This window comes from Panicum hallii, chromosome 5 (assembly GCF_002211085.1).
Source record: "Panicum hallii strain FIL2 chromosome 5, PHallii_v3.1, whole genome shotgun sequence".
Taxonomy (NCBI): Eukaryota; Viridiplantae; Streptophyta; class Magnoliopsida; order Poales; family Poaceae; genus Panicum; species Panicum hallii.
Window position 1 is genome coordinate 15,381,269 of NC_038046.1, and position 27,154 is coordinate 15,408,422.

Consider the following 27,154-nt stretch of genomic DNA (forward strand, 5'->3'; position numbering starts at 1 on the left):
ACACAGTTTTAACACGCAGGAGCAGAACCTGACCAACCAAAAAAAAATGCTACTATAGCTTGGCGGTCACAGACACGGCCGGTGAACCTAGATAAAAAGCTTTTTTACGCAACCAAATTCAATTCTCACCGCACAGTGTGAAGCCTTCATCATCAGCCTATACCAAACACCCGCACAAGAAAAAGAAAACAATATCACAATAAGCAAAAGGGGCTATTTGCATCTCATTATTATGTTCATCGTGCCAAGTCCGCAGCTTGAGCTTGGACACCTTCAAAAAGTACAATCACAGGTAGGAGAGACCAAGTACATGAAGAGACCTTTCCAACTTAACACACGCCATCGCAAGTCCTTTCATTATCACCTATCTATAGTTTTATATGTATTAGTTTCACAGAACCACAAGATTAAGAACTACAGCTCTACGCGGTGAAAACTAGAGTAAAATAGCTAAAGCTTTGTGAAAAAAGGCCATGCATCACACAATGCATTTACTTTTATTTTTAAACTTTTCCTATCCATGGTCTCCATGATCTTAGCCAACATATCTTTCTAAATAAATGTTTATGATATTGCATTTTATGTTGTATATATTCTCACTTTTATTGTACTAAATTTCATAAAATACGAATACAACCATTTAATAATATGATAATGAAGGGAGTAATCATTAGACAATTTTTTAATAGTATAAATATAGACTAGAAGAGCTTCATTGTTTTGGAGCCTTTTGGCAGGACTCGGCTGAATGGGCCTCTGCCCTGAAGTTAAACCCAAGCCCAGAAGATGCACAAAGGAAAAAAAAAAGAAAAACCAAAAAAATCCGACAGAAAAATAGGGACCCGGGCGTATAAATTGCCACCCCTCCAAAGCCCTCCTCCCTCTCTCTATCCCCAGCCGCCTCGCCTCCATTGCCCCCCATTACCTTCTCCCCCCTCACCTCCTAAAACCTCCCCCGCCCCTAGCGCCGCGCCGCCACCGCCGTGCCTGTGTGCGCGCGCGGACGTGGGCTCTGCCGGGAACTGTCGCGCGGGACAGGGGATTGAGGAGGGGGGCGGCGGCGGCGGCGTGGGATTTGTCCGGTCCGGAGATTCCTGGGCGAGTCGAGATGAAGTACGTCCTGGTCACCGGCGGGGTGGTTAGCGGGCTCGGCAAGGGCGTCACGGCCAGCAGCATCGGCGTCGTCCTCAAGGCGTGCGGTCTCCGCATTACGTCCATCAAGATCGGTACGTGCCGCCCGCTGCCGCCTGCCTAACGAACTGCGCCGCACGCGCGCAAATCTTCCAAAACCCGGCTTTTCGTGTCCTGGAAAGGGCCCCGTTCTTAAGAGGGGGTTGCTCTGGGGGATTTGGCCCAGGGAGGCTATGAGCCCTCGATCCGTTCCGGCAAAAGATTTGGTTTTGGAGCGATTCTCGTGGCGGGGTACTGTGGGTGGGGGTTGGTGTGCGGAGGACCGGGGGTTCGTGGTCCGGTTAGGTGAAAAGTCCCTCTTTTGAACCTTCCGCTCAGTGCTATTGCCGTTGTATTCGTTGGTGCCTGGGGTTTAGGGGGATGTGGTGTAAAAATGGATGTGATTTTGATGCTAAGTTTGTCAACCTTGTCTCGTGTGCAGCAAGAGAGTTTTTATTTCTTTTTCTCCAAAGATTGCCTCGTTATTGGTTGGCACTTACTCTAGATTACACTTCGGGCAAAGGGGATTTCCCCTCCACCTGATTTTGTTTAGGAGAATTTATATTTATGGAGGGATGGCACCTTCTTTTGACTTTGTAGTGGTGATTTGGGAATCTTCTGCTTGAGCCATAAAGCTTCGAAGTTTGAACAATGGTGGTCCGTTCAGGATTGGTCTAATATTCTAGAGCCTTGTGATTTTACTTCACTGGTTGGTGGTCAGCGCTTATGCTTGCACAAGTGCCTATGGCAATATGTTCGCCTTTGTTTTTTTAAAAGAAAAATAATGCGTCAATTTGCTCACCCCTTTGGATCAAAAATATGCCATGTTGGCTGTCCATAAATTGGATTCGGCTCACAAAGTTGAGCATAAATTTTTGTTCTCATGCTGCGGTCATGGAAACAAGGTGGTTGGAGAAGACTAGGTTTCCCCTCCCATCCTTGTCTTTGTCTTCCGGATAGCTTGTGCTGAGGAGGGCTTGCCTATGCTGATTTAGATATCAGGTGATGCCAACGCTGATTTAGATATCATCATTTCACGAACCGATGGAAGCCAGCTTCGCACAGTGGAATCTTTTGACTTAATTCAATCTAATGTTACATGTTTTGTTTGCCCCTAGTTATTCTTATCCACTACCACCTAAACCCTTCTTTGTTTTTGCTGTTGTTGCTTTGTGACTCTTTGTACTATTGCTGCACTTGTGCTTTGATTGTGCCCTTTGCCTTGTAAAATTAATGGCGGCAAGCCAGCTAATACTTGTTTGAATGCTTTAGTTGCTTGTGCTTGTCTTCATGTGGTTGACATATTCTCTTTGAATTACCTGAATATGCAGATCCTTACCTTAACACCGATGCTGGGACTATGTCCCCATTTGAACATGGTGAAGTGTTCGTGTTGGATGATGGTGGCGAGGTATTGATATAGTGATGTGCCATAAAGTCAAATTTTGCTAGGGGTAGCTCGTGTTAGCCCATGTGATTTTAAGTATTTATATTTTGCATCTTTTAGGTTGACTTGGATCTTGGGAATTACGAGAGATTTCTGGACATTAAGCTGACTCGGGACAATAATATAACCACTGGAAAGATCTATCAGGTAAGCACAAGCAATTATATTATCTGCCAGACCTTCATTTGTGGCGGTGAATTTTCAATATTGGAGATGTATTTAAAAGTTTAAGCAGAACTTTTGTTTGTTAAGTACTTAAGTGCATGGCATGGGGAGCTAAATAGCTACATAAAAGCATTCTTCGGCATGCATCAGAAGAATTTTGAAACAGTTTTTTTGATGTTGACGTTGATATCTTGTACTACATATGGAGGAAAAGGATGTCCTTGTTGTCTTTATGTGATTTGAGCATGTTAATAATGTAAGGAAAAAATTATCACAAGGATATAAATAAGAATGAACATGTCACATATGTGATTCCGTATATACAGTTGCTTTTCCCTGCATAAAAGGCTACTCTGACTTTTCTTACTTGTAAATTATACTCTTGTGGTTTATGCCAGTCTGTAATTGACAAGGAGAGGAGGGGGGAATACTTGGGAAAGACTGTCCAGGTATTTTTGATCACGTGATGTGGACTTGATTTTGTTTCATCTGTCTTGGTAACTTTTGCCTTTATTCATGTTCTAGTACTGATCACCAAAAAAAATATTTTTAAGGTTGTGCCACACATCACAAATGCCATACAAGAATGGATCGAGCGTGTTGCCATGATACCAGTGGATGGCAAGGAGGGACCAGCTGATGTCTGCGTGATAGAACTGGGGGGCACTATAGGTGGCATGAGATAACCTTTTTTGTTTGTTTGATAGTTGTTCCCGTTAGGCATTTTTGAGCTGGTTTTCCTGTTGTTTGATTGCATTTTGAACATCTTCAGGGGATATCGAATCTATGCCGTTTATCGAAGCTTTGGGTCAATTCTCCTATCGTGTTGGTGATAAGCTTGACACAGTCTGATGCATACAATGTCCATCTTCAGTGAGTAAGCAGGAGTGTTGGTCTCACTTCTACATTATTTTGGTTTGACATTTGACAGGTCCTGGGAACTTCTGTTTGGTGCATGTTAGTCTTGTTCCAGTTCTTAACGTCGTTGGTGAACAGGTAAATTTGGCCATTAGTTATGTCATGTTATTGTTTGGACAAATCTGCTTGGGCCCACTGACCTTAATTCTCTATATGTTTTGTTTGCTCCTGCAGAAAACAAAGCCGACTCAGCATAGTGTACGTGGTTTAAGGGGACTCGGGCTCACTCCAAATATTTTAGCTTGCCGCAGTACAAAGGTTAATCATCAAACTAATTATTTTTGCACACCATCTTGGTAGACTATGAGTCTATGACCTTGCTGAGCACTACTGATAAACTGAAACTGTGGTGTCTAACAGGAATTGGAGGATAATGTGAAGGAGAAACTCTCCCAGTTCTGCCATGTGCCGGTAAGGACACTAAACTTTGCCTATACAAAATTTCATACTCTTTAGCAATTTCAGGAATTTAATGCATAGTTGTCTGGTGCAGGCAGTAAATATTGTCACATTGTATGATGTTTCCAATATCTGGCGCATTCCTTTGTTGCTACGGGTATGTCATATCTGTTTTCTTTGGACTAAAAGTCATTTTCCGTTGTTTTTGGAATCCATATTCTGGGCTGAATTCTTGTGCACCCTGCAGGACCAAAAGGCACATGAGGCTATTCTTAAAGTTCTGAACCTGGACAGGGTGGAAAGGTTTGTTTCAAATATCTAAATAGTAGGTTCTCTGCAAGATGTGACATTGCTGTGTGCAGGCAACTTATATTTATTTATAACATTTCCAGCATTGCTCGGGAGCCAAAGTTAGATGAGTGGGTTGCAAGAGCTTCGATATTTGATGCCCTTCAAGACACTGTTAGCATATTCTCCCATTAAGATCCTTGCTGTCAGATTTCATCCTTTGTTTCATGTGACTAACAGTGATGATTTCAGGTGAGGATTGCTATGGTGGGGAAGTACACTGGCTTATCAGATTCATACCTCTCCGTGTTGAAAGTGAGTTTCTCAGCTTATTCAGTACAGTGATGTTTTCTCTTTCCAAATGTGGACACTGATATCTAACTTTTGTGTCTTGAAAATTTTTACAGGCCCTCTTGCATGCATCTGTTGATTGCCGTAGAAAGCTTGTTGTTGATTGGGTTGCTTCAACGGATCTTGAGGACTCCACAGCCATTGAGGTTTGGCAGCCTTCTATTATTCAGCATACTAAGTCTTATGGTGGTGTCTCATTTTCTTGCCTCTTGCTAAACTTTGTAGGCACCTGATGCATATAAAGCAGCGTGGGACTTATTGAAGGTAAGGACTTGTGCGATGAGTTTTTAGGACACAAATACTTGGATTTCTGTCACATCTTTGATTTCTGTAGTAACTCACAAGAAGAGTTTTTATTACAGGGGGCAGATGGGATTTTAGTACCAGGCGGCTTTGGTGACAGAGGTGTTCAAGGGAAAATTTTGGCTGCTAAGTATGCCCGTGAAAAGAATGTCCCCTATCTTGGTATTTGTCTTGGAATGCAGATTGCTGTGGTGGAGTTTGCTCGTCATGTCATGAATCTCACTGATGCAAATAGCACTGAATTCAATCCTGATACCAAGACCCCGTGTGTAATTTTTATGCCCGAGGTAATTCTTTGTGAGTGGCTTTGCATTCTTGTGGATTTGACTTACACTGATTGCCACTGAGATTTTGATGGCAACAGAGCAATGTTTTGGCATTCTGATACAGATCAGCATGGAACTTTATTTTGTTTTAGGGTTCCAAAACACATATGGGTGCGACGATGCGCCTAGGATCAAGGAGGACATTTTTCAAGGTTGCTGATTGCAAGTCTGCTAAATTGTGAGTGCCATATAGAGCCTTATGCTTAACTCATTGTGCCCCATTTCAATCAAGTTTCCTGTAGTTTTATCACCTCCCTCACTGATTATTACCACCATTTTAGGTATGGGAATGTCACATATGTTGACGAGAGGCATCGGCACAGATATGAGGTATGTTAACTAAGCTTGTGTAAATATGCCTTTAAATGTTATGACTCTTGCTATCTGTTATGATGATGTTCCTACCTCTTGCCTGGTCTTTGTACTGAAATATTGCCATCATCACAGGTGAACCCTGACATGGTTCCAGAGTTTGAAAATGCTGGCCTTCAATTTGTTGGCAAAGATGATACTGGAAGGAGGATGGAGGTCTGACTCGAACTAGGACTTGCTTGAGCAATTTTTGTTTTTGTAAAACTTGTCTCTTAATCAACTTATTATCTTCTAGATTATTGAAATACCCAATCACCGATACTTTGTTGGAGCACAATTCCATCCGGAGTTCAAGTCAAGACCTTCAAAGCCATCTCCTCTATTTGTGGGTAAGAAGCTATCTGAGAAACTTGGTATCTGTTCATTGTTTCAGAAATGTTTGTGCATTCTTTATATTTGCGAAATAAGTCCTCTAAGAAACATATGGTAATCCTCATTTACGTTTCTGCAGGACTAGTTGCGGCCTCATCTGGGCAGTTGGATAGAGTCCTGCAAGACTGCTGCAACGGTCATGTGGTTCCAGCTAAACCCATTCTAAGCAATGGCTCTTACAATCCTACAGTACACCAAAATGGGCATCCAAAGAAGCTCGCCAATGGTCTTTCAAATGGAACATACTATGCCAATGGCAATGGTGTGCATGCTTAGAGCATCAGTGGAGAGAGCCCCAAGGATTTGCGACTATTTGCTTCAATTTTGCAGTTCCTGTTGCATCAGTTTTGGCATGGCTGGCTTAACTATATCATGGTCGCTCGAGAAAGAAAAAGTTCTTTACTCGATGCAGACTGTCTGCAGGGGATAGTGCTCGTTCGGTGGTTTTTAGTGAAGGAACCGAGCTGGATCTCTTTGAAGGCGTGAGATAGTGGTATCCGTGTTCCATCTCTACCCTCTTCTGTCAGCAAATAGAACAGATTTGGGTCAGAAGAGTTTTTATCTGTATATCTGAAAGAAAGGCTGAATGTTTTGGTTGCTTAATAGATTTTCAGTGAGTTCTAAAGTTGACGCTGAGAATGCACTGTAATGGATTAGAGAATTTGGACCTTAGGCACTCTATTTGGATATTGGACAGTTTTTTGTGCTCTTGCGCAAATAAGTTAACGCTCTGCATGATTATCAGTTCTGCCTTGTTAATCTGCATACTGAGCTCAAGATTTTCATATTAATTTTGCATAACTAGAGACACAGAGGTCTTGTTGAAGTTCTGCCGCAATTGTGTTTGCCAGTATTTTCATCTCAATCCGTAGTTTTGATTGCACGTTTTGCCAGTCGTGTCTTATTCATAGTTACAATATTTTGTGCAGATCAACACAACGAAGGAATTGTATGTAGAAAGTTTAATGTATTCATATGCTTGTTTGGCACAACCATCTCTTCTGAAGTATCAACAATACATTGATCAAAAAGAAACCACTAAGTTCTCATCGCAGAAACAGGTCAGATGAAAATTGTACTATGTTTTCAGTAAAATTCAAACTCAAAAGCCAATTGCCATCATTATGCAATGCACAAGAAAAAAAAAATCTGCCTTTCTAAATCTGCTTAGATACCTATTCTAATTCTTAAATACGCCCAATGGCATCCCAGCAAGTATACATAAACAGATTCAAAAACTACAAAAGATTAAAGGCATTGCCATCTTACGTAGAATCCAAAGATTAATATTCTGGGTGAAGTCTGTTCAGGCGAAATCTGTCCTCTGTTCTGAATATGGATCAAGTTGTGCAGACCAATCATCTCCTCCAGCTCATCAGATCTGCAACTACACAAAGTTGAGCTCGAATTATTTAATGCACTACAAAAGAGAACAGTGAAATTCGATTTCATTTCCACGCAACCCGCAAAATATTGCTCATGCTTGTACATGTTTTGAATGAACTGAACATATATGAGGTTTTACTGATTCATGATAAAATGTTAGGTATAACGTATACTAGTTTGCAAAGGGAAATGGTGGAAACAAGCAGCACTCCTATGGTCCAGAATTTCAAGAAAATATACTACACTAAACGGGGACAATTTATCAAATAAATGGCATTTAGAATGAATACTCTGGTGTGGTGACTGACAAACACCTCATGAACTCCGACACTGCAATAATTCAATACCAAAACCTCCACTACCAAAACCACTCCAGAAATGACCTTTGCCCAATTGTATGCACATTGATCTATCATACCAAGTCTTGCAACAATGTTTTAGTGAATTATGCTCTTCTGCATGGGAACACTGAGTTATTGGTACTGAATAACCATGCAATGCCAATACAAACTGGCAGATGGCTGTCTCATCAGATTTTATTCAAGCTGCAAATTCATTAGCACAGAACGTTGCCATCGATTCAAGGCCAATAATCAACGCATATTGAAAATTTCTCACCTTTGCATCCAATACAGGGAAGCACCAACCATGCATTGCTCTTCCTCCTGAAAGGCTCAGGGTTCCCACTGCGAAAGAAGTTTGTCCACCAGCTCCGCAACCTTGCCGATCTCCCGCAGCCGCATCACCTCCTCCAGCGCCCACGCCTCCTCGATCCTGGCGTCCTGCAGCATCGAGTCCCGCACCGCCTCCCGCAGCTCAGGCGAGGCCTGCAACCCGTCCGCGGCCATCTCCCTGAGCGCGGCGAGCGCGCCCCTGGGGTCCTCGAGGCGGCAGAGCCCCGCGACGGCGGCGGCGTAGGTGTTGGCGTCGGGCCGGCGCGGGGAGTCCGGGCGGCAGAGCCACCGCAGCACGGAGGCCGCGTCGCGAGCGCGGCGCTGGGAGAGGAGGCTGTCGAGCAGCAGCGACGCCAGCGGGAGCGGCGAGGGGCGGGCCGGGTGGTGGCGGAGCGCGGTGAGGAGCGCGAAGGCCTCGGAGAGGGTCGGGAGCGAGGCGAGGTGCGCGGCGAGGGCCGGGAGAGGGAGGCGCTCCAGGGAGCCCGGGAGGAGGAGTGCGGCGGAGAGGAGGCGCCCCGCGGCGGGGACATGGCCCGCCGAGAGGAGCCGCGGGAGGAGCGCGGAGATGGCGTCGAGCTCGGACCGGGATAGCGGTTCGGGCGGGGTCTTGGATGGCGGCGGCGCGGCGGTGCAGATGCCGCGAAGGACGCGCGGGAGGGCGCCGGCGAGCGGCGGCGCGAGGCGGGGAAGCATCGCGTTCTGGGCCCGGTACAGCTCAGGGACTGGTTTGGGCAATGGGTGCAAGGCGTGTGGGCGGCCGTCGGATGGACGAGCGACGTCGCAGATCGAGCGGAGGGCAGTAAAAACATCCAAGCTCGTCTCTCACAGAATAAAACCACGGTGTTATTTGAACAGCATTGTAAACATTAACTTGTTTGAGACCTTTTGAAAGAGCATTTGTTTTTTGTTTTTTTTTATGACGAGCATTTGGCTTTGGGGAGTAAGAAGGGGTGAAATTTCTCATGTTATGAGATCACAAAAGATTGTCCATTTGATCGTTTGGCCGAAAATGGGAACAGTGGATGGCAGTTTGAATTCGCAATATTTGCTTTTTATGATGAAAGGTAACAGTTTGGCAATAATATTTACTTAGTCGAAAAGAATAAAATCGCGTGCGTCTGCTCGAGTACTTGATCCAGATGGCACAAAAAACCAGGCGCTGAACACCAAAGTGTCAATTGCACACTCCCAAAAATCGCAGCAGGGCACTTCACAATTCGAAATTCTAAGCTCTAACATGCAAGTATTGGAAAGCACCAATGGGGCTAGAAACAACGAAATCAAGCGTTTGATCGTATCAATAATATACGACACTGGAGGTGTCAACTGAACGAGCAATCTTTTCTCAGAACACCCAAAAGGACAAACGAGCAGCTAATACTCGAGCGTTCTTGTAATCTGTCAATTCAATTATTCAAGTTCGCCACCGTTTTTGAAGTCGCTCGCCAAGCAGCTCACGCGGCGGCCGTCGCCGCCGGTGGCTGCTCGTCGGCGCCGTCGTCCTCCTTGCCAGAGGCCGGCAGCCCGGCCGCCTCCTCGAGCTCCCTCCACGGCCCGTCGAACTGCTCGGGGAACTTCTTGCGCAGGCCGACCACCACCCGCCTCGCCGCGCGCCCCTTGCCCGCGCCCTTGAGCCCGCGCACCAGCACGCGCACCGTGCCGAGGTCGGCCAGCTTGCGGCGCTTCACCCCCTCGTAGAACACGTCCTCCGCCTCCGACCACCGCCCCGCGCCGCACAGCGCGCCCACCACGCACGTGTACGTCGCGCAGTCGGGCGCCACGTCCGCCACCTCCCCGGCCTCCAGGCCGCGGTACACCTCCACCGCCTCGTCCACCCTCTTGTGCCGGGCCATCGCCCGCATCAGCGCGTTGTAGGTGACGACGTCCGGCTGGAGCCCGGCCTCCTCGCGCATGACGCGGATCAGCTCCTTGACCTCGTCCACCGTGCCGTTGGCGGACTTGTAGGAGATCCGGGCGTTGTAGGCGGCGGCGTCGGGGGCGATGCCGTGGTCCTGCACCATGGCGCGCCACAGCTCCTCAGCGCGATGCGGGAGGCGCTGCTTGTAGAAGGAGTCGATGAGGGCGGTGAAGAGCTGCAGCGACGGCGGCGCCCCCGACGACGGCTCCCGGAGGAGGTGGAGCGCGGAGTCGGCGCCGGAGGTGAGGCAGAGAGATTTGGCGAGGATGCTGTCCGTGGAGGCGTCCCGCGGGATGGAGGCGTGCGCGGCGAGGATGGATGGCACGAGCCCCGCCAGCCGGCGGCGGCGGAGGAGCGGGGCGAGGACAGCGTTGAGGTGCGCGGCGGTGGGCGACGGGATGGTGCCGAGCAGCGCGGAGGCGCGGTCGGGGAGGCCGACAGAGGTGAGGGCGGAGAGCGCGGCGACGGTGTGGGAGGGGAGCAGCGGCGCCAAGGTCGCGTCGATGTCGGCGAGGCGGCCTGCGCGGGCGAGCCGGCGAAGCTCGGCGATAGGTACAGGGAGCTCGGTTTTCTCAGCGGCCTTGGCGGCGGTGGAGAGGAGCCGGCGGCCGGCGGCTGAGAAGGTTGCGGCGGCCATGGCTGCGGAAGTGCGGAAATGAAAAGAATCAAACGATCGCAACCAGGGTTGCTAGGGTTTAGAGGATTTCTCTGCTGGTATGCTTCTTCTTTTGCGGGTTGGGTCCTTGAGAATGGGGTAATGAAAACGAATTTAGAGACGTGGGCCCATTCAAGGCCCAATTTTCTGCCGGGCCTTTCTTTCCATATTTTGCCCACATTTTACCAAATAATTGCTTGGAAAGATAGAAAAGTAGCACATACAACCCCTCGTAAAAGTTAAAACGCAGCAAACCAGTTTGTACTTGCTGTGTCTTTTATACCCTAATAAAGAACAAACATTCACAAGGTCGTTTAACTATTTGCTAAGATTAAGATGGTATAAGGTTCATAGGATACATGTTGATAAGTATGACAATTGACAAAAGAAATATGACAGCTTAAAGGAGACCTGAGATTATCATCAACTCCTCATGATGCAACTAGATGAATAAATGATTGTGCTAAGAAAAGAGTAAGACCACATTGATGCTTGCCCAGATAATAACGGGGGCAGGAGAACATACCGAGTCAGACCAGTCAAATAAAACATCACATGTAAATTATTCATTGTATGAGAGCACTGCTGCTAAAACACTGTTCTACAGTCAAGGTAACATGGCAATGTCTTGACAGTTTTCATCCAGATGAAACAAACAAATAGAACAAGGCTGGCTCAGCAAACCAGACCCTGAATTATCTCATGTAAGAGACATCATCTTTCTTCGGCAAATTATAGTGTCTCCAAGCGCAGAACGGTGAATAGAGGCAGACACTGAGACATAGCATAGATAAACTAGCACTACACCGTAGCACCAGCTTCTTCTTTCCTCTTGCGAGCCCACCTCGGGCTAACCTCAATGAGCCGATGTGGCATAAGCTGCCGCTCCTTTCTGGTTAGCTTCTTGTAGTTGCTCACCCTGAGTTTGGCAATCTTTGCCTCTTCCTCGGCTGTAGCTTCTCTAACCACCACTGTCAATCTGCACCTTGGTCGCACCATGACACCGCACCTCCCCTTGGCATGGTAAGATAGCCTCTTCAGGTAAAGTCCCTTTCCCACAAAGGCCTCCTCTGCAGGTTTTCAAAGGTTGCCCTATATATCAAATGCAGTGGATGACGCATGCTTTATTTAAGAATCTTACCAACAATAAGCTTATCAGGATCCAATCCGTGGTTGTGAGCTGCATTGGCGCGAGCAGAATGGATCACCTGCAGTAATTGATAAGATGAAATACTGATGAAAGACTTTTTGGTCATTTTGACTCTATGTATTACAGGAAGCAGTTGAGTAGTCAAAAGTTCACTAAGAGGACCTGGTAAACAGTTTTGGCAGCCCTTTTAACTGTCACTTGCAGCTGCAACAAGGCATCTTCCACACGCATACCTCGGACCAGCTTTGCTACTAGATTCACCTTCTTTGGGCTCTAAAACAGCCAGAAAGCTTCAGAGATAAGAGATATAAACATCTGATGATACTAAATTACAGGAAAAAATGTGCAGTATATCAGTTGATGCAAGACGTGCAACCTTCTTCTGTGTTACCATATATGCTAAATTTTTTTATCAAGCGTTTTAGTAATTCAAACTGAACTGAAGTCAAGCAACAGATGCAGCTTCTAGAAACTCAGCAACATCGATTTAGCAACTTCAATTGAAAGGCTCGGGACTAAAAGGCTTTAGTTGATGATGACGTAACCATTGAAACGGCATGAAGCCATAGTTGGCTATTTCAGAGAACACGCAGGCTATGTTCAGCTAATTTATGATATTTTTCACATTAATAGATATGTCATTGGGGACATACTCACATACCCAATAAATTGTTTCATGGAAAGAAATAACTAGTCCTGCAGTGTTGTTACCTGTCTGATATCCTTTTTTATGGCTTGGACCTTTAATCGCTTAACCACAGCCCCCTTTTTGTCAGTCTCTTCACTGTCACCCAGTGGAGGTGTCAAAGGAGAAGAAATAGGAACCATAGCATCATCTGCAAGCAAGTTCCTTGTAGTTGATATTCCCTGCAATGAATTGCCAATATCCATACAAATAGTTACCCTAGAAACTTAAACACTTAATTAAGAATGACAACGTAATTCTGCTCCATATATTACATGTAAGAGTACTAAGAGATGCAAGCGAAGTAATGGGAATACCAACATGAAAACCACCATACAATTGAACAATTATAGAAAGTGCTTTGCTAACATTTTCTGTTGGTACCAAACAGAAATGGTTGCAAACTTCTAATCAATTATTATATAAAACACGCTGGTTGCACCAGAAAGAAAAACATAGATCCTTTATTAGGACTTTTCCTTTCTTATTCTCATTAAAAAATAGAGTCATAACCATATAGAGAAGCACGAGAGAAGTGAATTACAGCATTGCGGATCAACTGATGAAAGTTTACTGAAATACTCCTTGAGGCAAAGGCTTGTGGCCTGAATAGATTTGCATATTGACCTACATGAAAGCAACAAGATTAGCAAGATTAGCTACAAAAAGATATTCCTGAACAAAGACCCATGCTCAGAGAAACTGTGAAATCAGCCAGAACTAGTGCTAGATAAATAAATTAGCATAACATTTCACTACTCATGATGAGATCGCTACCACTTAAAGCTAAAAGGGTCATGTTACCAATATCAAATGGCGCAATAAGGAGAAAAGATATCTCAAAAGCATTAACTACCCGACCAACGACCGACTAAATAAACAAAACCCGAAGGCGGAAGGCCTGATCATTTGATACAGCTATTATCAACACAAACAGACAACTATCTACATCTTCAAATTACAGCAAGCCTACGTTGTCGAGGCTTCACATCCAACCGAGGACGCGTATGAACGCAATAACATCATGAAGCGTCAAAGGCTCAAAGTTAGGGGGAATCACGCGCTCACCTAAGCCGGACGTCGCATTTCCGCTGCTGCTACAGATGGCCGGGAGCACACCGCCATCGCACCTCCCCGCCGCCTCCGCAGCGGCACCGAGCCGGCGAAGAACGGCGCGAGCGCCCGCCGCCCGCCATACCGCCATCCCCGACAACCGCCACCGGCCTCCGCCGCCGCGCCGCCGCCGCCGCCGCCTATCGAGTGCGAAGGGGAGAGAGGAGGGTAAGTTCGCACGCGAGCAAAGAGGGGGCGGCGAGTCGGGATCTCTGGTTGAGTTGGGCCCAGTGGCTGAGAGAGTTGTGTAGGTTGCTGGCCGGGTTGGGCTCTCACGGTGGGCCGAGCAAAGTTGCAGGGCCCAAAATCTTCAAGTGGCGACTGTTTTTCTTTCACCATGTGTGACTAGCCATGAAACCTATCTATCTTTCGGAAAAAAATTTCAACTTACCTTCCAATGTTTGTGATTCGTGCATGGATCAACAGCCGTTGGATCGTGTACACATCACTTCTCAACCCTAGCAGCTGGTGCCTCATCATCCTCCCACCTACGTCGCCGCCACCCCTATCCTCAGACCGCCAGTGCCCCTAGCCACCCCGCCAGCAACGCCGCGGGTCCCTGACACCCGTGCGCCGCCACGAGTCCTCGGCTCACACGGGCTCCAGCTGCCCACCGCCGCTGGCCCTCGATGCTGTCCGCGGCTGCCCACGCAGCCGCATGCTGCCGCCGGCCACTGCCCCGCCTGTGCCGCACCGCCCTCCCTGCCCCTGGCCACCCGCTCCGCCGCCCAGGCCATCGAAGAAGAAGGCCCAGCCTCGTGGATTAATTCAACATTTTGAATATAGCTTTTCAACATTTGGTGTTTACAGTTTCAACATTTCATTTTTCTAATTTTAACATTTGAACATTAAATGTTGCACATGTTTAAGGCAAATGTTGAATATGCATACGGAAAATGTTGAACATTAAATTTATCTCCCTCCTTAGCTAATTGGGCCAAAGTGGACTGTAAAGATACATGGCTTATCTATCTTCCAAGATAGATAGGAGCCCCTTTTATCACAAGGGAAAAGAAACACCATGCAGTAGAGAATTGAGTAGATTTCGGTGAAACCTGTCCATCTATATTCTAGCTTTTCAAAAAAGATGGAGGAATGAGATTTATATATTTTTTATGAAGAAAATTCACATGGAAATTAAATTTTTAGTCCCGGTATTTTGGTTGGCTTTTAACAAGAATTAAGAAGGAGAGTTTAAAAGGGAATTCTTATTCCCTATTTTATTCATGAGTTTGAGAGCAACGAATTATTCCTTAAGGCAGAATGAATAGTTATGGTACATCGATCTTTCATTTAAATCTAAATTTCCATCCAATTCCCACCTCAATAAGTCGTTGATGGGAGTTTCACCCTAAAAGCAACTCCAACCAATCACAAATCTACGATATACCTTTCTTCCAATTTTCTTCCTACATACATTCATAATTATTCTATCAAAATTTATTTCTAATTCTTAATTATAGATTTGTTCATGTCCCTTATTTCTTATCCGTATTTCTTTGCTTAAGATTAGAATGGATTGTTCTCTTGTTTATGTGCATAGTGTAAGCTATAGAAGAACATGATGATTATTTTGTGCAAAAAAGAGAGGAAAATGAGTGCCTTGGTTATTCCGTTTACAAAAGATTATTCCAACATACATGATGATACATTATGGAGTGAAGCATCTTTCATGGATCAATGTTTTTGTTTTGGTGAAAGCACTGTTGTTATCAAGATTTTTAGGAGTGATTACTTGACTTCTCCAAATTAGAATGCTACTGTTAAATTACTTAATTAGTGAGTTGTTGACAGTCCTTATCACAAAACTGAACCATCAACTAATATACCTAAGCAGCAAGATTTCATTCACCAACTTAAATATAGGAGTTTACCTCTAATTGATTCCAAAAGCTTTGGTGAAATTGTGCTTGCATGTACATATAGATGAATATGAGAGAAAATATACTCAAATAAGGAGAAAACACTTGCTGCAACAAACTCCATATAAGAAAGATTATTAAAGGGCCCACACAATAGGATAAACACAGGCTAAATAGAAGCAAAGCGTCAAGGGTCAAGGCCAAAACCCACTGGGTAGCCCACCACCCAAAGCCGGTGCTGAGAGGCGGCCGAACCTGGCTGGCATCCCGACCGCCTCAGGCTTGGTAGGAAGCTCTCCCGCGCTCTTCCGAAGACGGTGGCCAATGTTTTCATGCTTAGAGACGCTGGAAACCGCCCTATCCCACCTATAAAAGGAGGAGAAGAGCACCCCTCTAAACACACCATTTTGGAGAAGAAGAAGAGAAGGGGGACTTCACCTTTTAGAGCTACCTAGCAGAGTAGGTTAGAGAGTGTGTGTGGAGAAGAAGTCCAAGAGGAGAGCCAGAGTTGTTGGCCTCCCCTCTACTTGTACCTCGGCGGATACGAACCTCCTTTTGAGTAAGTATTTGGGTTTCGTCTACGGTGGTGAGTTCCTATCGAAGTTAAACTTCTGTTATCATTCATTTGCGGGATCATTGTCTGTTCTTGAATTGTTGTTTCTAACTTAAGAATTTGAGTTTTAAGATAGAGTCTGCCCAGGGCTAGAAATAGTAATCGATAGTGTAGACGTGGTGACTAAGTTTGAAGTTACCTTTGTTTGCTACCCTTCCCCAAGGTCTGTCGGGGTAGGCAGCAGGTGGTGACAGTACTGTCCGTCCCTTATAGTCCTCCACGTTTGGGTTGGGCGTAGAGCTAATAGCCGGGTAGGTTTGGCAGACTAGGTGTAAGCCGGTGCCCAAACCAAGCGAGCAGTAGCTAAGCTTATCTTGCACAAGAGTGTCTCTATCCTTAGACAACCACACTACTCAGGACCATACTATCTTCTTTCTTTTCCTTAGGTAAATTAGCTAGAAGATCATTACACCTCTATCTCTTGGGAAATATACGATACCTTGAATACTCTCCGGGTGAAGTGCTACAGCGGTATATCCGTGCGCTTGCGAATTCCATTCGTGAACGTTAAGAAATACCACATGAGTGTAGGAGATTCTCAGTAATGCTTTGGAGTGGCAAAAGTAGCCTACAACTTGGCAAGGTCAATGTATGGATCATGTTCATGAATGCAATTATTTTGAGAGAGGTTGATTCACAAGATTTATAATTTTGGTAGATCGTTTTGGTTTTGCGGTGTCTCACAACAATATCAAGGTTCTTCACAGTTCACATCCTTATTCATAGCTAGCTAAAGGAGAAGGTCTAGAAGTTAAATAAACCAAAAAAACTATAGTTATACAGTGTAATTATCCTAAATGGACCACATTTGTGAAGAGCTTAAATTTTCCACTTGATAATAAAAAGAGAAGCATAAGAGGTAGTTTGGAATGATGTGGAACAGGTAGGATGAAGCTTAAAAGAAATATGAAAATTTGCATCATGATGCACAACATGAAACTAAGACGAGCACAACAAAGATGAAGACTCCCTCTTGGCAGTGTTGTATATCTTATTAAATCTTCATAGAGTGAAACATGAGTTCATTCGAGCTCATCGTGCTATCCTAAATGCTCAGTTGCTAATAAAAAACAATCATGAAAGGCAATTTTGAAAAATGAATACAACAATAGTGTTGATGTATCACAAGTATAGGGAATTGACAACATGTAGACAGAAATATTTTCTAGACTCTATCTCATAAACTAAAGTAAAGTAAGTTTAAAATATTTACAATATGATGATATTTTTGATGTCCAACCATACACTTTAAATTGTTAAACACTCAATGAACATTCCATTCTGATTTAAATCCGGTAGTTTCTTCATGTCGTCACTTATATTGTGGTTCGAATCAGGTAGGTCGGGTGCTAGACTTTCATCCTCTTCATGATGTACATCTTCATGCACTCAGAACTTTCATACCATAAAAACAATCAACAAACAGAACAAACAAACAAGAACGAAAATGACTAGTAGCATTCAACCCACTTTCTCCATTCACTTCTTAGAACATGAGATTAGTCAAATCAAATAATTTTTCTCCCACCTCCTTCTAATCGATTGGGTTGTTTAGGTAGACCTCAATGGTATGACCCTCCATCTTGGAAATATTTCTTTCGGATCCTCTACAACCAGTTCAAATAAATTAGTGCCTCTATCTTTATGTGATTGTGCCACGACCAACTAAGACTAACAATGGGCAGTATATTGCAGATGAGAAAAATAGTTCACTGAGGATTTAAAAGTTCTATAAGAGAAGAAAGGAGGCGGATACACATCTGATTTTAATTTTGGTGAGGTGATAGGTATGTTTTAGCAAGAAGATTTCTATAAGATAAGAAAGAGAGATGCCCTGAAGCACAACTGGCATTTTATCGATGATGTAAATTTTAGCATATACATGGTTAAAAAAGATATTTGAGCGAAGAAGTGGAGATGTAGCACGCACGCAGGTGTTATCTATGTTTGTTCACGAACCATCGGGATGCATGCATGCATACATGCATTACACGCTGATCCAATCAACAAGTGCAACGTGGTATAATTGTGCGGCGTCCGATGTTATATTAAACCATACTAACGCTGAATAAAGCCGTTTTAGTATGTGAAGTATTTTTTTTCTAGCATCTAGGTAAAAGGATCTAGAAAGACTAAGTAGTAAGGATAATTCATCTTTCTTCCGTTTAATATATGATTCTCACCTAATTACCGCCTCCTCCTTGCGAAATGATTGGTGGGAGTTAGCTCTCTAAACTCCTATTTCCAATCCACCAAAACTGCTGCTACCATCAAACAAGCAAGCAATTTGTAAACCTTTCATTCTACCCATTAGCTCCAATCAAACACACCGCTAACCAATGGAACCGTAACTCTGTTGAAGCAGGCGAAGTAAAAGCCTTCAGGAAACGTGACATGATTAATTAAAGGTTAAGAAAAAGCGATTTATTGGTGTGGGTAGAGAGAGCGCCGAGTGCGTCTGCGTGCCCGCACGAGCTCGATAAAGAAGGCTTCGCAGGCTCAGGCCGGCCGCTTCCTCCCCATCCCCACACCGCGACGGGTGCGGAAACCCTAGCCGCCGGTGATGTCGGACCCCCTCTACCCGTACTCCCGCGGCGCTTTCCCGGGCGGCGACAGCGAGCCGCCGCCGCCGCCGCCGCCGCGGTACTCGGACTTTGAGGTCGACCTCATCGCGGCCCGTTACGCCGGCGCCCCGCCGCCTCCGCCCTATCCCTCCGCCGACGCCAGCGCCTTCGACTCGCACGTCGGCGCTTTCGACTCGCACTTCGGCGCCTTCGACTCGCACGTTGGCGCTTTCGACTCGCACGTCGGTGCGGGGCGATCCGCGGGAGGTGAGAGCGGCCATCTCCCTGTTTCGGTTGGTGTGAGGCGTTCCCCCGTGTGTGTTCATCGGACAATGCTGCTGTATTTTGGCTGATGCATGGGCGCGGCGTGGGCGATTTGTTTCCTGTTCGTGGGTACCGTGGTGTATGGACGTATGGCTGCTTGTTGATCTGAAACTTAGTAGTACGAATGTACGATGATACATTGGCTATGGTACTTTGAGCATATGTTAGTGGGTTATATAAATTATGGGTCCTGTGAATTATTGACTGGGTGTTGTTAGTGTTAATGTAGCTTGTACTGATCTAGTGTATATATAGAGTACTTACGATCAGTATATTATGCTTCGCGGAATTGCGAGGGTCCATAAAACTTGCAAACACAGCAGAGAATAAATAAGGGTAATAACTGCACCATTTAGTATCAGCAGTGCCATTGCCTTCTACTTATGTATGGCTGTCCCATAGCCTTATAGCCTCTCAGGTGTTTGAGTTGTTTGAAAGTATTTATGTAAAATGTTGTGTAGATTGTATTTTCATGGATATACGGGGTTCTTTGCAAATGATCTGAGCAATTAAAGACGAGGATCACCAGCCTAGTTCTCTGAAGGTGTTCGAGTCACGTAGCTTCTAAAAGAGCTTTCAAGTAGGCTGAGCTCAGTTGTATTGAACTTTGTTTTAGTTGTACTTTTCAAGCATCTGAGACCTTTATTTATGGAATAAGCTTAGAACAACAATGGTATAATATTTGAACAGGGAAGATCCTTGGTAATGGTGAGTAGTAACTGCACTAGAAAACAGAATACTGGGAGTTGGGACTTTTGGGCTTGTGATTTTGAATGTGGAAAAGCTATCACCATGTTTCTATCAAATAAATCCAGGCCAATTTTGAGGTTAGCTACCAGCTGTAAACGCACTTGATTATTGCCATTCAGCTGTAATGAAACATAAAAAGTTACATTGTTGCAGTACTTCTGAAGTGAGTGATACTAAGAGTTCTCAGACAGCATTAGGGCTAACATTTTCCCTTATACTAGTATTACTTTTAAGTTTGATAGCTATGCTTTCATTCATGTCAGTACTTTATAATTATTTTCAGTATATGGTTGCCTAATACACCTGGCTTATAAAGTTCTTTTGTATATCTACTATAGCTCTCTATCACCAATCTTTTATGGGAAGTCATAATACTATTGGCCAGAATGAGGCTTTATATTCATCAAATACTATGGCTAAACGCCCTAGGCTTGAAAGCAGCCTTCCTTTATATCCACAACGACCGGGGGAAAAGGACTGTGCCTTCTATATGAGGACCAGAACCTGTAAGTATGGAGAGGCCTGCAAATTTGACCATCCACAATGGGTTCCAGAGGGTGGGGTTCCAAACTGGAAAGAGGTGACTACCTGTCATTATTATTTGTAGCAATCTATATATTTTATTATTTCAAATGTTAATTTTAGAAAGCTTATTTGTTGTTTGTTTTTGATGTGCATACCTTTATGGCTTTATCTATGTTATTTCCAAAACCATGCTTGTATTATCGTTAGTAGAACTGGCCACATAAATAGAAGGTAAGAACACAGTTAGCTGGCCTCTATTTCTGCGTTGAAGTGTTAAACAGATGCATTGCAACAACACATTTTTTTGTAATAGCAAGCTAGTTAGCTGCAGCCTGCAGGGTAGCCTTTCAATCATGGTTGACAGAGCCTAATCCTAGCAGAGAATTTTTTCACAGAGACTTCATCGAGTTGCTACCAATCCAGCCACTTGTGAGTCTAGCATGCAAGGTGGGAAGGGGAACAGATGGTTGGTAAAATACTTTGTTTGCGTTTTTTATGCACAATCTATAAAGCTGGAAAAGTCACTAAAGTACCCCTACTCAGTATTTATAGAATGGTATTGAAGTGCACTCTTTAACGTACAGTCCCGAACTCGTAGTAGTTGCAATATTGTATGGTGTTTATTACTGAATATATACTATATACATTGCTTATTTTTATGTTAGGTGAATCTAGGGAGCTTGAGGTAATAGTGATTGATGTCTACGCCAATGCTACACTACTAGCAAATGTTTACTAATCAACAATCTAAGGTTGCATTTGGTGTTGTGCTGGTCTTTAAATTAACTTCCATTTCACTATTCTTTTTTGTGTATATTGAGCGATTCACGTCCTCTCTTCCTCTCTAGTATTGCTGTTGGTGACCTGTACGGTGAAGAAGCCAAGTTCTTACCATAGTTCAGTCAAGCCTACTTCTAACTTGTCCATATTTTGATTTAGAAGATTGTATTTTGAAAAAGGAGAAAAGAACTTTTGTCCCTCTTTGATAAAAGAAATGTCTCTGTTTAATTTATGACTAAAAAGTTCATATAGTTTTAATCACATTCAGATATTCCTCACTTGAGTGTGTGGTCTGCCTGCGTGTGATTGTGTGTGTATGCGTGCATACTCTTCCTTTTGAAGGGGTACATACAATCTGTCCAATGCTCTCTTTCTTCAATACAAAAACATGCTGCTCTCCTGAGTGTTGTGGGGGGGGGGGGGGGGGTTGGGGACTCTAGTTAAAAGTTAGATTTTGTTTATTAATATATTGAAACCTTACAATTCCTGAATTTACTCCTGATGTCTGTTTCCCCTTCACATCTCTTGCCTCCTCCCTATCCTCTTTTGTCCATGATGCCCCTTGGAATTGCTTTTCTTAACACCTGTATTCCTACACCACCTGCCATTCCTTGTTTTCCCTGGCTATATATGTAAGGTGTGTGCAAGATAACCATTTAACTTTTAATGAATGTTAGCATACTGTCTGCATCTCTACACGACATGGTTTGTAAGTCACCGCCTAGGCAGCTAGGCGACAGGTCACTCCTGGGTCCTGGGTGTCGCTGTTGCCCTGGCCAAAGCAGTAAGAGAGGGCAGGGATGGAAGACCGGCAGGGAATCAGCACTCAGCAGGGCCAAGCAACCTCTATTCCCCCTGTCCCTCCCGGCTGCAGTGGTCGATCTGGATGGGGCAGTCGCTACGCTTGATCTGGACAGGAACAGTGGCAGGGGTTTTTATAGGCTTGGCGGGTTTGTTGTGGCTCCCTCTGTGCTTGATCGCTGCTGGTGACACGTTATGGCGTTGCTGCTGCTAGTAATTTGCCTAACCGTAATGGGATGGAATAGTTTAGGAATGCCTGATATTCCCTCTACTTTTTGTATCATTTTTTCTTTTCTCTTGAGAAGTGAGCATGTGTATCATCATGTATGGCATCTCCGTGCCTTAAGCGCCTAGGTTTTAGAGGGGTTGAATCACCATGGGTCACTGTACTGCTGTAAGAGCCATGGTACATTGTACTCCTACCATATGTATGCATGTCTTTTTTTCCTCCAACTACATGTTGCTGTTTTCTTTCTTTCTGAATTGCATACCTTGGTTTTATTCCTCACCATCCTGCTGCAGAACATTGAGACTCAAAATCATTACCATGCCATCCATTGTCATTTGCCACTTTTGGTTCACAACAATCTTGGTTCCAGTCTTTGCATTTTTCCTAGCCTCATCATGCTGGACAAGTGACTCCTTGTGCATTTGCATCTGCACTACAAAGCTGCACGCCTATGCTACTTCAATTCTTAATATCCCTCCCATTAAGACCCTGTTTGGATCACCTAGGACTAAAGTTTAGTCCGGACTAAAGTTTAGGTGCCTAAAAGTTAGGTGACTAAAATTAGTCCATATCCTGTTTGGATCCCAGGATTAAAAGGTAGATGAGAAACACAGGTGGACTAAGACTAAAAGGTGCAACAGAACAGAACTAAAATAGTCCATGCATCTTTGGTGCTTATTTTTAGTCTACCTGTTTAGTCCATGGATCCAAATGGGGCCTAAATAATGTTTAACTTATACTTAATCAGCTGAAATGCTGATAAACATTGACATAAGCAACAATTTATATGGGGGCACACCTAGTAGCTAAAAAACAGTTGCACTTTCATGGGAGTGCTATTTCTGGATTAACCTTTTGAAATTTTCTTGGCTATTACTTGGTTTGCCTTTCTATATTTGGTACCTTATGGAGTAATGACCATAATGTTATGTAGTTGTGCCTTCTGTCTTGTAATCCTCTGAATGATTTTTTTTCCCTGGCTGACTTTTGTAGGTCCCGAACGTTGAAGATTCTTATCCTGAGCGACCAGGGGAACCAGATTGTCCTGTAAGTAATTCATATTCTTGTTTCAGAATATGTTTGATCAATATATGCATAATATTGTTCTTGACTTTGCAGTATTTCATGAAGTCTAATAGTTGTAGATTTAAATCTAAATGCAAGTTCAACCATCCAAAGGAAAAGGTGAATGCATTATGGGCTGGAACAGACAACAGAGTATGTTAATTATATTTATTGACTAGCCTACTAGAGTTTTTTAACCCTCCATAATGAAGTCTCAATGACTATGCTTTCCTGAAATACAGGAGTCTCTAATTGCCGATAGTGCCATCTTACCAGTGAGGCCTTTTGAGCCGGTTTGTTCCGTAAGAACATCTACCATCGCATCTTTTATTATCATAAATTATCTTTATGTTTCTCAATTGTCTAATGTTCAAGTTCATTCCTTAATGTGTCCTGTATTTCAGTTCTATGCAAAAACAGGCAAATGCAAATTTGGTGCAAAATGCAAGTTCAATCATCCCAAAGATGTTGAGATAGCACCTGTGATTGCAAAGGAAACCATATATACAGCAACAACTGATGCAGCAGCACACATTGGTACAGCAGATAGTTCAGTTCCAGCAAAGACGCATGCACCAACTGCCTCAGCTGAGGCACATAACGCAAAGGGGCTTCCTATAAGACCAGTATGTGTTTACCAAGTGATGTTTTTCTTTAGCTAGAGTAGTAACCTTTATTTATATACCTGTCTTAAGGTGGTACCTTTTTAATTTGCTATGGCATCAGATACACTAAGTTCCAGTTTATTCATGTCTTTTATTTGGAAACCATATCAATTAGTCTGTCGCAAAAAAATGCAGCAAATTAACAAATTTAAACATGCTCTATGCCTACTGCAGATTCTGTCGGTAATTCAGTCTTGGTTTGTAAAAGGATTTCATGAGTATAATTGTCATCTCTCTACAATTCCTGTTTCTTAGTTCTCTCAAAGTACTGTCTGCTAGAGTATCTTTTCACATATCACTACAGTTTAATGCTACATTTTACCTTCGCTGTACCCAGGTAGCTTGTATTGCTTAATAACCTTTTCTCCCATATTGCAGGGTGAAGTGGATTGCTCGTTTTATATGAAGACAGGCAGGTACCTTCTTCTCTAACAGGATCACTATCCTAGTTGCCTTTGCCTCTTAATACAAGTTTGGAGAGGTCTGAATTTTTTCCCCTTTTACGCTTGTACAGCTGCAAATATGGTTCTACTTGTCGCTTCAACCATCCTTATCGGCCAGGTTTGTTCTTTTCATAACTAATCATTTGCTCGAGTTAAATTATCATGACATCCTGTGGGCCATTTTATTCTGTTTTCGTTGTGTTACTTCCGGAAGGATAGAGAAACCATCAGTAGCTCACTCTAATTGATGTCATAGCTTAGCCTGCAATGTATTGGATTGGCCTGTTGAATAGAAGACTTGTCATGTACAGATCAAGCTTGCAGTGACCTTGTAATCATTGAGGTTCTAAAAAGTCTTAAAATGATATAGAAAAGACAGAACCGGAGCTTCTAATATTATATGTTCTTGTTATGAAATTATGATAGAAACACTTAGAAATTTTGCTGAAGTGTCTGTTACTCATTAGCTTAGGTTTTGTGGACCACTGACAGAGTCTCTTGCGGCTGTAACCATTATTATGTAGCTCCTTTTTATTCTCATGCTAAAACATATTGACCTTATGCTGCCAATTTTCAGACAGCAATTTCAAGATACTTTCTCATTCCATTTTCAATGTTCAGACTGGTACCTATCAACTTCAATGTCACAACAGCGTTAGTGCTTAAAATTATGAGATCCAATTTTGATGCAACTTTTTACACATACGGAATTGTTTTTAGACCCTTATTTTCCTCTGATATTGTTTTGCACCACATTGTGGATATAGCATTGATGGCTCCACTGGATCACGATACTCTTCCTACTCTAGCACCCATTGTCTCTGCGGCGGTGTTAAATCCAGCTGCAAATATTATGCAAAGCTTTGATTTTCATGCGACTCATATGCCGGTAAGTATAGACTAAGAATCTAAAAATGGCAGTGTGGCACAGTGCCATACGGTAGCACTATGCAGCCTAAGAATCCAAAAATAACAAAATGTAGACTAACATATGCTTTCTTTTGTAAAATGCAGATTGAACCTGTGCCAATAATCTATCCTCAGAGGCCTGGAGAAACTGTTTGTGATGTATGTGGCATGACCATCTTCTTTAATGTCCAATTCAGTTTATCTATGTGCTATTGCGCTCAATTTTTGTGCTTATTTGATCCTTTTGTCCTTTTCTCATTTTTGTGTAATGTAGTTTTACATGAAGACAGGATCTTGCAAGTATTCTCAGAAGTGCAAGTTTCACCATCCTATCAACCGCTCTGCACCTGGTGCCAATGAAAACGGGGATCCTCAGCAGCCTGTGACACTTACTCTTGCTGGCCTTCCAAGGAGAGAGGTAACATTGCTAGACTATATTACTGGTAGCGAAGACACTTGAAATTGTAAAATGGTATCTGCTAAATAGCATCCAACTTTAAAACCTTTTTTAATGCCTTCCGGTCATTCTTTTGGGATAGCACCTTTTATAAACCAAGAATAAAGACCCAAACTTTGTCTTGTTCAGTTTGGACGTTAGATATTTTTTAATAAAAATATTGTATTTTAATTCCATGTGTTGGCTGGGATTGAAATGCCCACCTCTTCCACTGCATCACCTGGGAAAAAATAACCAGGTCAAACCATCTTGTTGGCCAGTACTTGTCAGGCATTAGACATGTTCTGACAAATGGCACTACAGCAAATTGATTTTTTCCATTAATTTTATTGACAAAAATAATTTGTAGGTCAAGCCAACAATCTGCTGGTAATCTGGCATTTGGACTAGTAAACCGATGGTGTGACCGGTTTCATGGGCAGACCTAGGATTGGACTAGACCCTGGGCTGAGCTGGTTGCAACATGTTGCAACTCATCTTTGGGTCTAATATTTATGCAGTTTTTTAAGTTGGCTTCCTTGGAAATTTTGGCCTAGAACCAGGCCACCGGGGGCATCAAGCCCAGGCAGCCTGTGTCAGAGATCTTCCCTGACTGGTTTCCTCACCGGTTCGGTTTCAAAAACTGCAGTAGTTCCTGTTGACAGAAGTCTCTTAACGTTACAGTGTCCATTGTTGTGAGTTCTATGTTCACTCACACTGGAAAGAAAGCTTTTGTGTTGTATGCTGGTTTTCAGCTGGGACTTGCTTGATTTCTACTTATGTTTATGTTTACAAATGTTCTCTTAGTTACTTGTTTCAGTAGCCAAGGATTACTGTTATTGAATTCATCTCTCCCTCAACTTGTCGAATGCTACCTGTAATGGTAGCTCAATAGTGGCTGACACTTCACTTATGCTTATGCAGGACGCCGAGATCTGTGCCTTCTACATGAGATCTGGCACGTGCAGGTATGGCGTGCACTGCAAGTTCGACCACCCTCCCCCACAGGAGGCTATCGCCAAGCTACAGGCAACTGGAAAGGAAGGTGAAAATGAGAATGAAGGTGAAGAGAAGGAAGGTCTGAGCGTCGTCTTGCGCTAGGCCGTGATGCCCCATCCTGTCACCTGCCTCATTAGACTGTAATGCGCGAAGCGCGCTGTAGGTTAAAGGTGGATGTTGTCCGGGTCGTGGTGGGCGTCCGATTTGTGAAGTTGAGTACCACAGGTCGAATTTATTGGAGCAGTGCTGGTACTAGCGAGTTATATCTTCGTTGCCGTAGATGACAGTAGTCTGATAGGATGTCATGTTGACATGCCCTGGTGCCTATTGCAGCAGCGCTTTCTTGGCCTTGCTACCTTGCAGCAGTGCTCTTTGTTGTACGCATGTTTGTAACTTTGCGTAGATGCTCTCTGCCCGCGTATGAGGGCACTGTTGCTGCATAGCCGGTGAGGGCTGTGGACCTGGGAGGTGCGGAGGTGCCAGAACGACACTCCATG

The 27,154-nt window shown here is 43.9% G+C and overlaps 5 protein-coding genes across 12 annotated transcripts; 2 read left to right on the plus strand and 3 right to left on the minus strand.

The window, feature by feature from the left end:
- The first annotated feature begins 894 nt into the window (after positions 1-894).
- LOC112892294 (CTP synthase-like) lies at positions 895-6,855 on the plus strand. The gene is made up of 21 exons (XM_025959454.1): positions 895-1,226; positions 2,502-2,581; positions 2,678-2,764; positions 3,181-3,231; positions 3,337-3,454; positions 3,555-3,611; positions 3,714-3,778; positions 3,875-3,958; positions 4,061-4,111; positions 4,194-4,256; positions 4,347-4,402; positions 4,492-4,561; positions 4,640-4,702; positions 4,795-4,884; positions 4,964-5,002; positions 5,101-5,328; positions 5,460-5,545; positions 5,649-5,697; positions 5,815-5,895; positions 5,975-6,068; positions 6,191-6,855. Exons 1-21 carry the CDS (start codon positions 1,109-1,111, stop codon positions 6,385-6,387), a joined length of 1,827 nt encoding a protein of 608 aa, XP_025815239.1. The 5' UTR covers positions 895-1,108; the 3' UTR covers positions 6,388-6,855.
- Positions 6,856-7,065: 210 nt separating this feature from the next.
- LOC112892296 lies at positions 7,066-8,891 on the minus strand. 2 transcript variants are annotated; one of them, XM_025959457.1, is made up of 2 exons: positions 8,116-8,891; positions 7,066-7,492 (listed from the first exon to the last, which is right to left on the minus strand). In XM_025959457.1, the coding sequence occupies exon 1, from the start codon at positions 8,862-8,864 to the stop codon at positions 8,172-8,174; it is 693 nt and encodes a 230-aa protein (XP_025815242.1). In that variant the 5' UTR covers positions 8,865-8,891; the 3' UTR covers positions 7,066-7,492; positions 8,116-8,171. The 2 variants fall into 2 exon arrangements, with proteins under 2 accessions (XP_025815242.1, XP_025815241.1); XM_025959456.1 differs by having other exon boundaries at positions 7,066-7,498.
- Positions 8,892-9,437: 546 nt separating this feature from the next.
- LOC112894380 (pentatricopeptide repeat-containing protein At4g36680, mitochondrial-like) lies at positions 9,438-10,815 on the minus strand. The gene has a single exon (XM_025962070.1). It carries the CDS (start codon positions 10,724-10,726, stop codon positions 9,626-9,628), a length of 1,101 nt encoding a protein of 366 aa, XP_025817855.1. The 5' UTR covers positions 10,727-10,815; the 3' UTR covers positions 9,438-9,625.
- Positions 10,816-11,274: 459 nt separating this feature from the next.
- LOC112891416 (50S ribosomal protein L22-like) lies at positions 11,275-13,897 on the minus strand. Of its 2 annotated transcripts, none has more exons than XM_025958261.1 (6): positions 13,648-13,897; positions 13,124-13,206; positions 12,606-12,761; positions 12,057-12,167; positions 11,886-11,952; positions 11,275-11,836 (listed from the first exon to the last, which is right to left on the minus strand). In XM_025958261.1, the coding sequence occupies exons 1-6, from the start codon at positions 13,781-13,783 to the stop codon at positions 11,706-11,708; spliced, it is 684 nt and encodes a 227-aa protein (XP_025814046.1). In that variant the 5' UTR covers positions 13,784-13,897; the 3' UTR covers positions 11,275-11,705. The 2 variants fall into 2 exon arrangements, with proteins under 2 accessions (XP_025814046.1, XP_025814045.1); XM_025958260.1 differs by having other exon boundaries at positions 11,275-11,814; positions 13,648-13,894.
- Positions 13,898-18,619: 4,722 nt separating this feature from the next.
- LOC112892144 (zinc finger CCCH domain-containing protein 8-like) lies at positions 18,620-27,097 on the plus strand. Of its 6 annotated transcripts, XM_025959237.1 has the most exons (13): positions 18,621-18,998; positions 20,144-20,385; positions 20,726-20,796; positions 23,134-23,187; positions 23,286-23,358; positions 23,448-23,507; positions 23,610-23,831; positions 24,249-24,286; positions 24,385-24,431; positions 25,081-25,202; positions 25,328-25,381; positions 25,497-25,640; positions 26,583-27,097. In XM_025959237.1, the coding sequence occupies exons 1-13, from the start codon at positions 18,731-18,733 to the stop codon at positions 26,757-26,759; spliced, it is 1,572 nt and encodes a 523-aa protein (XP_025815022.1). In that variant the 5' UTR covers positions 18,621-18,730; the 3' UTR covers positions 26,760-27,097. The 6 variants fall into 6 exon arrangements, with proteins under 6 accessions (XP_025815021.1, XP_025815022.1, XP_025815024.1 ...); XM_025959239.1 differs by lacking the exon at positions 20,726-20,796 and having other exon boundaries at positions 18,622-18,998; positions 23,272-23,358; XM_025959238.1 differs by lacking the exon at positions 20,726-20,796 and having other exon boundaries at positions 18,623-18,998; positions 23,260-23,358.
- Positions 27,098-27,154: the final 57 nt, after the last annotated feature.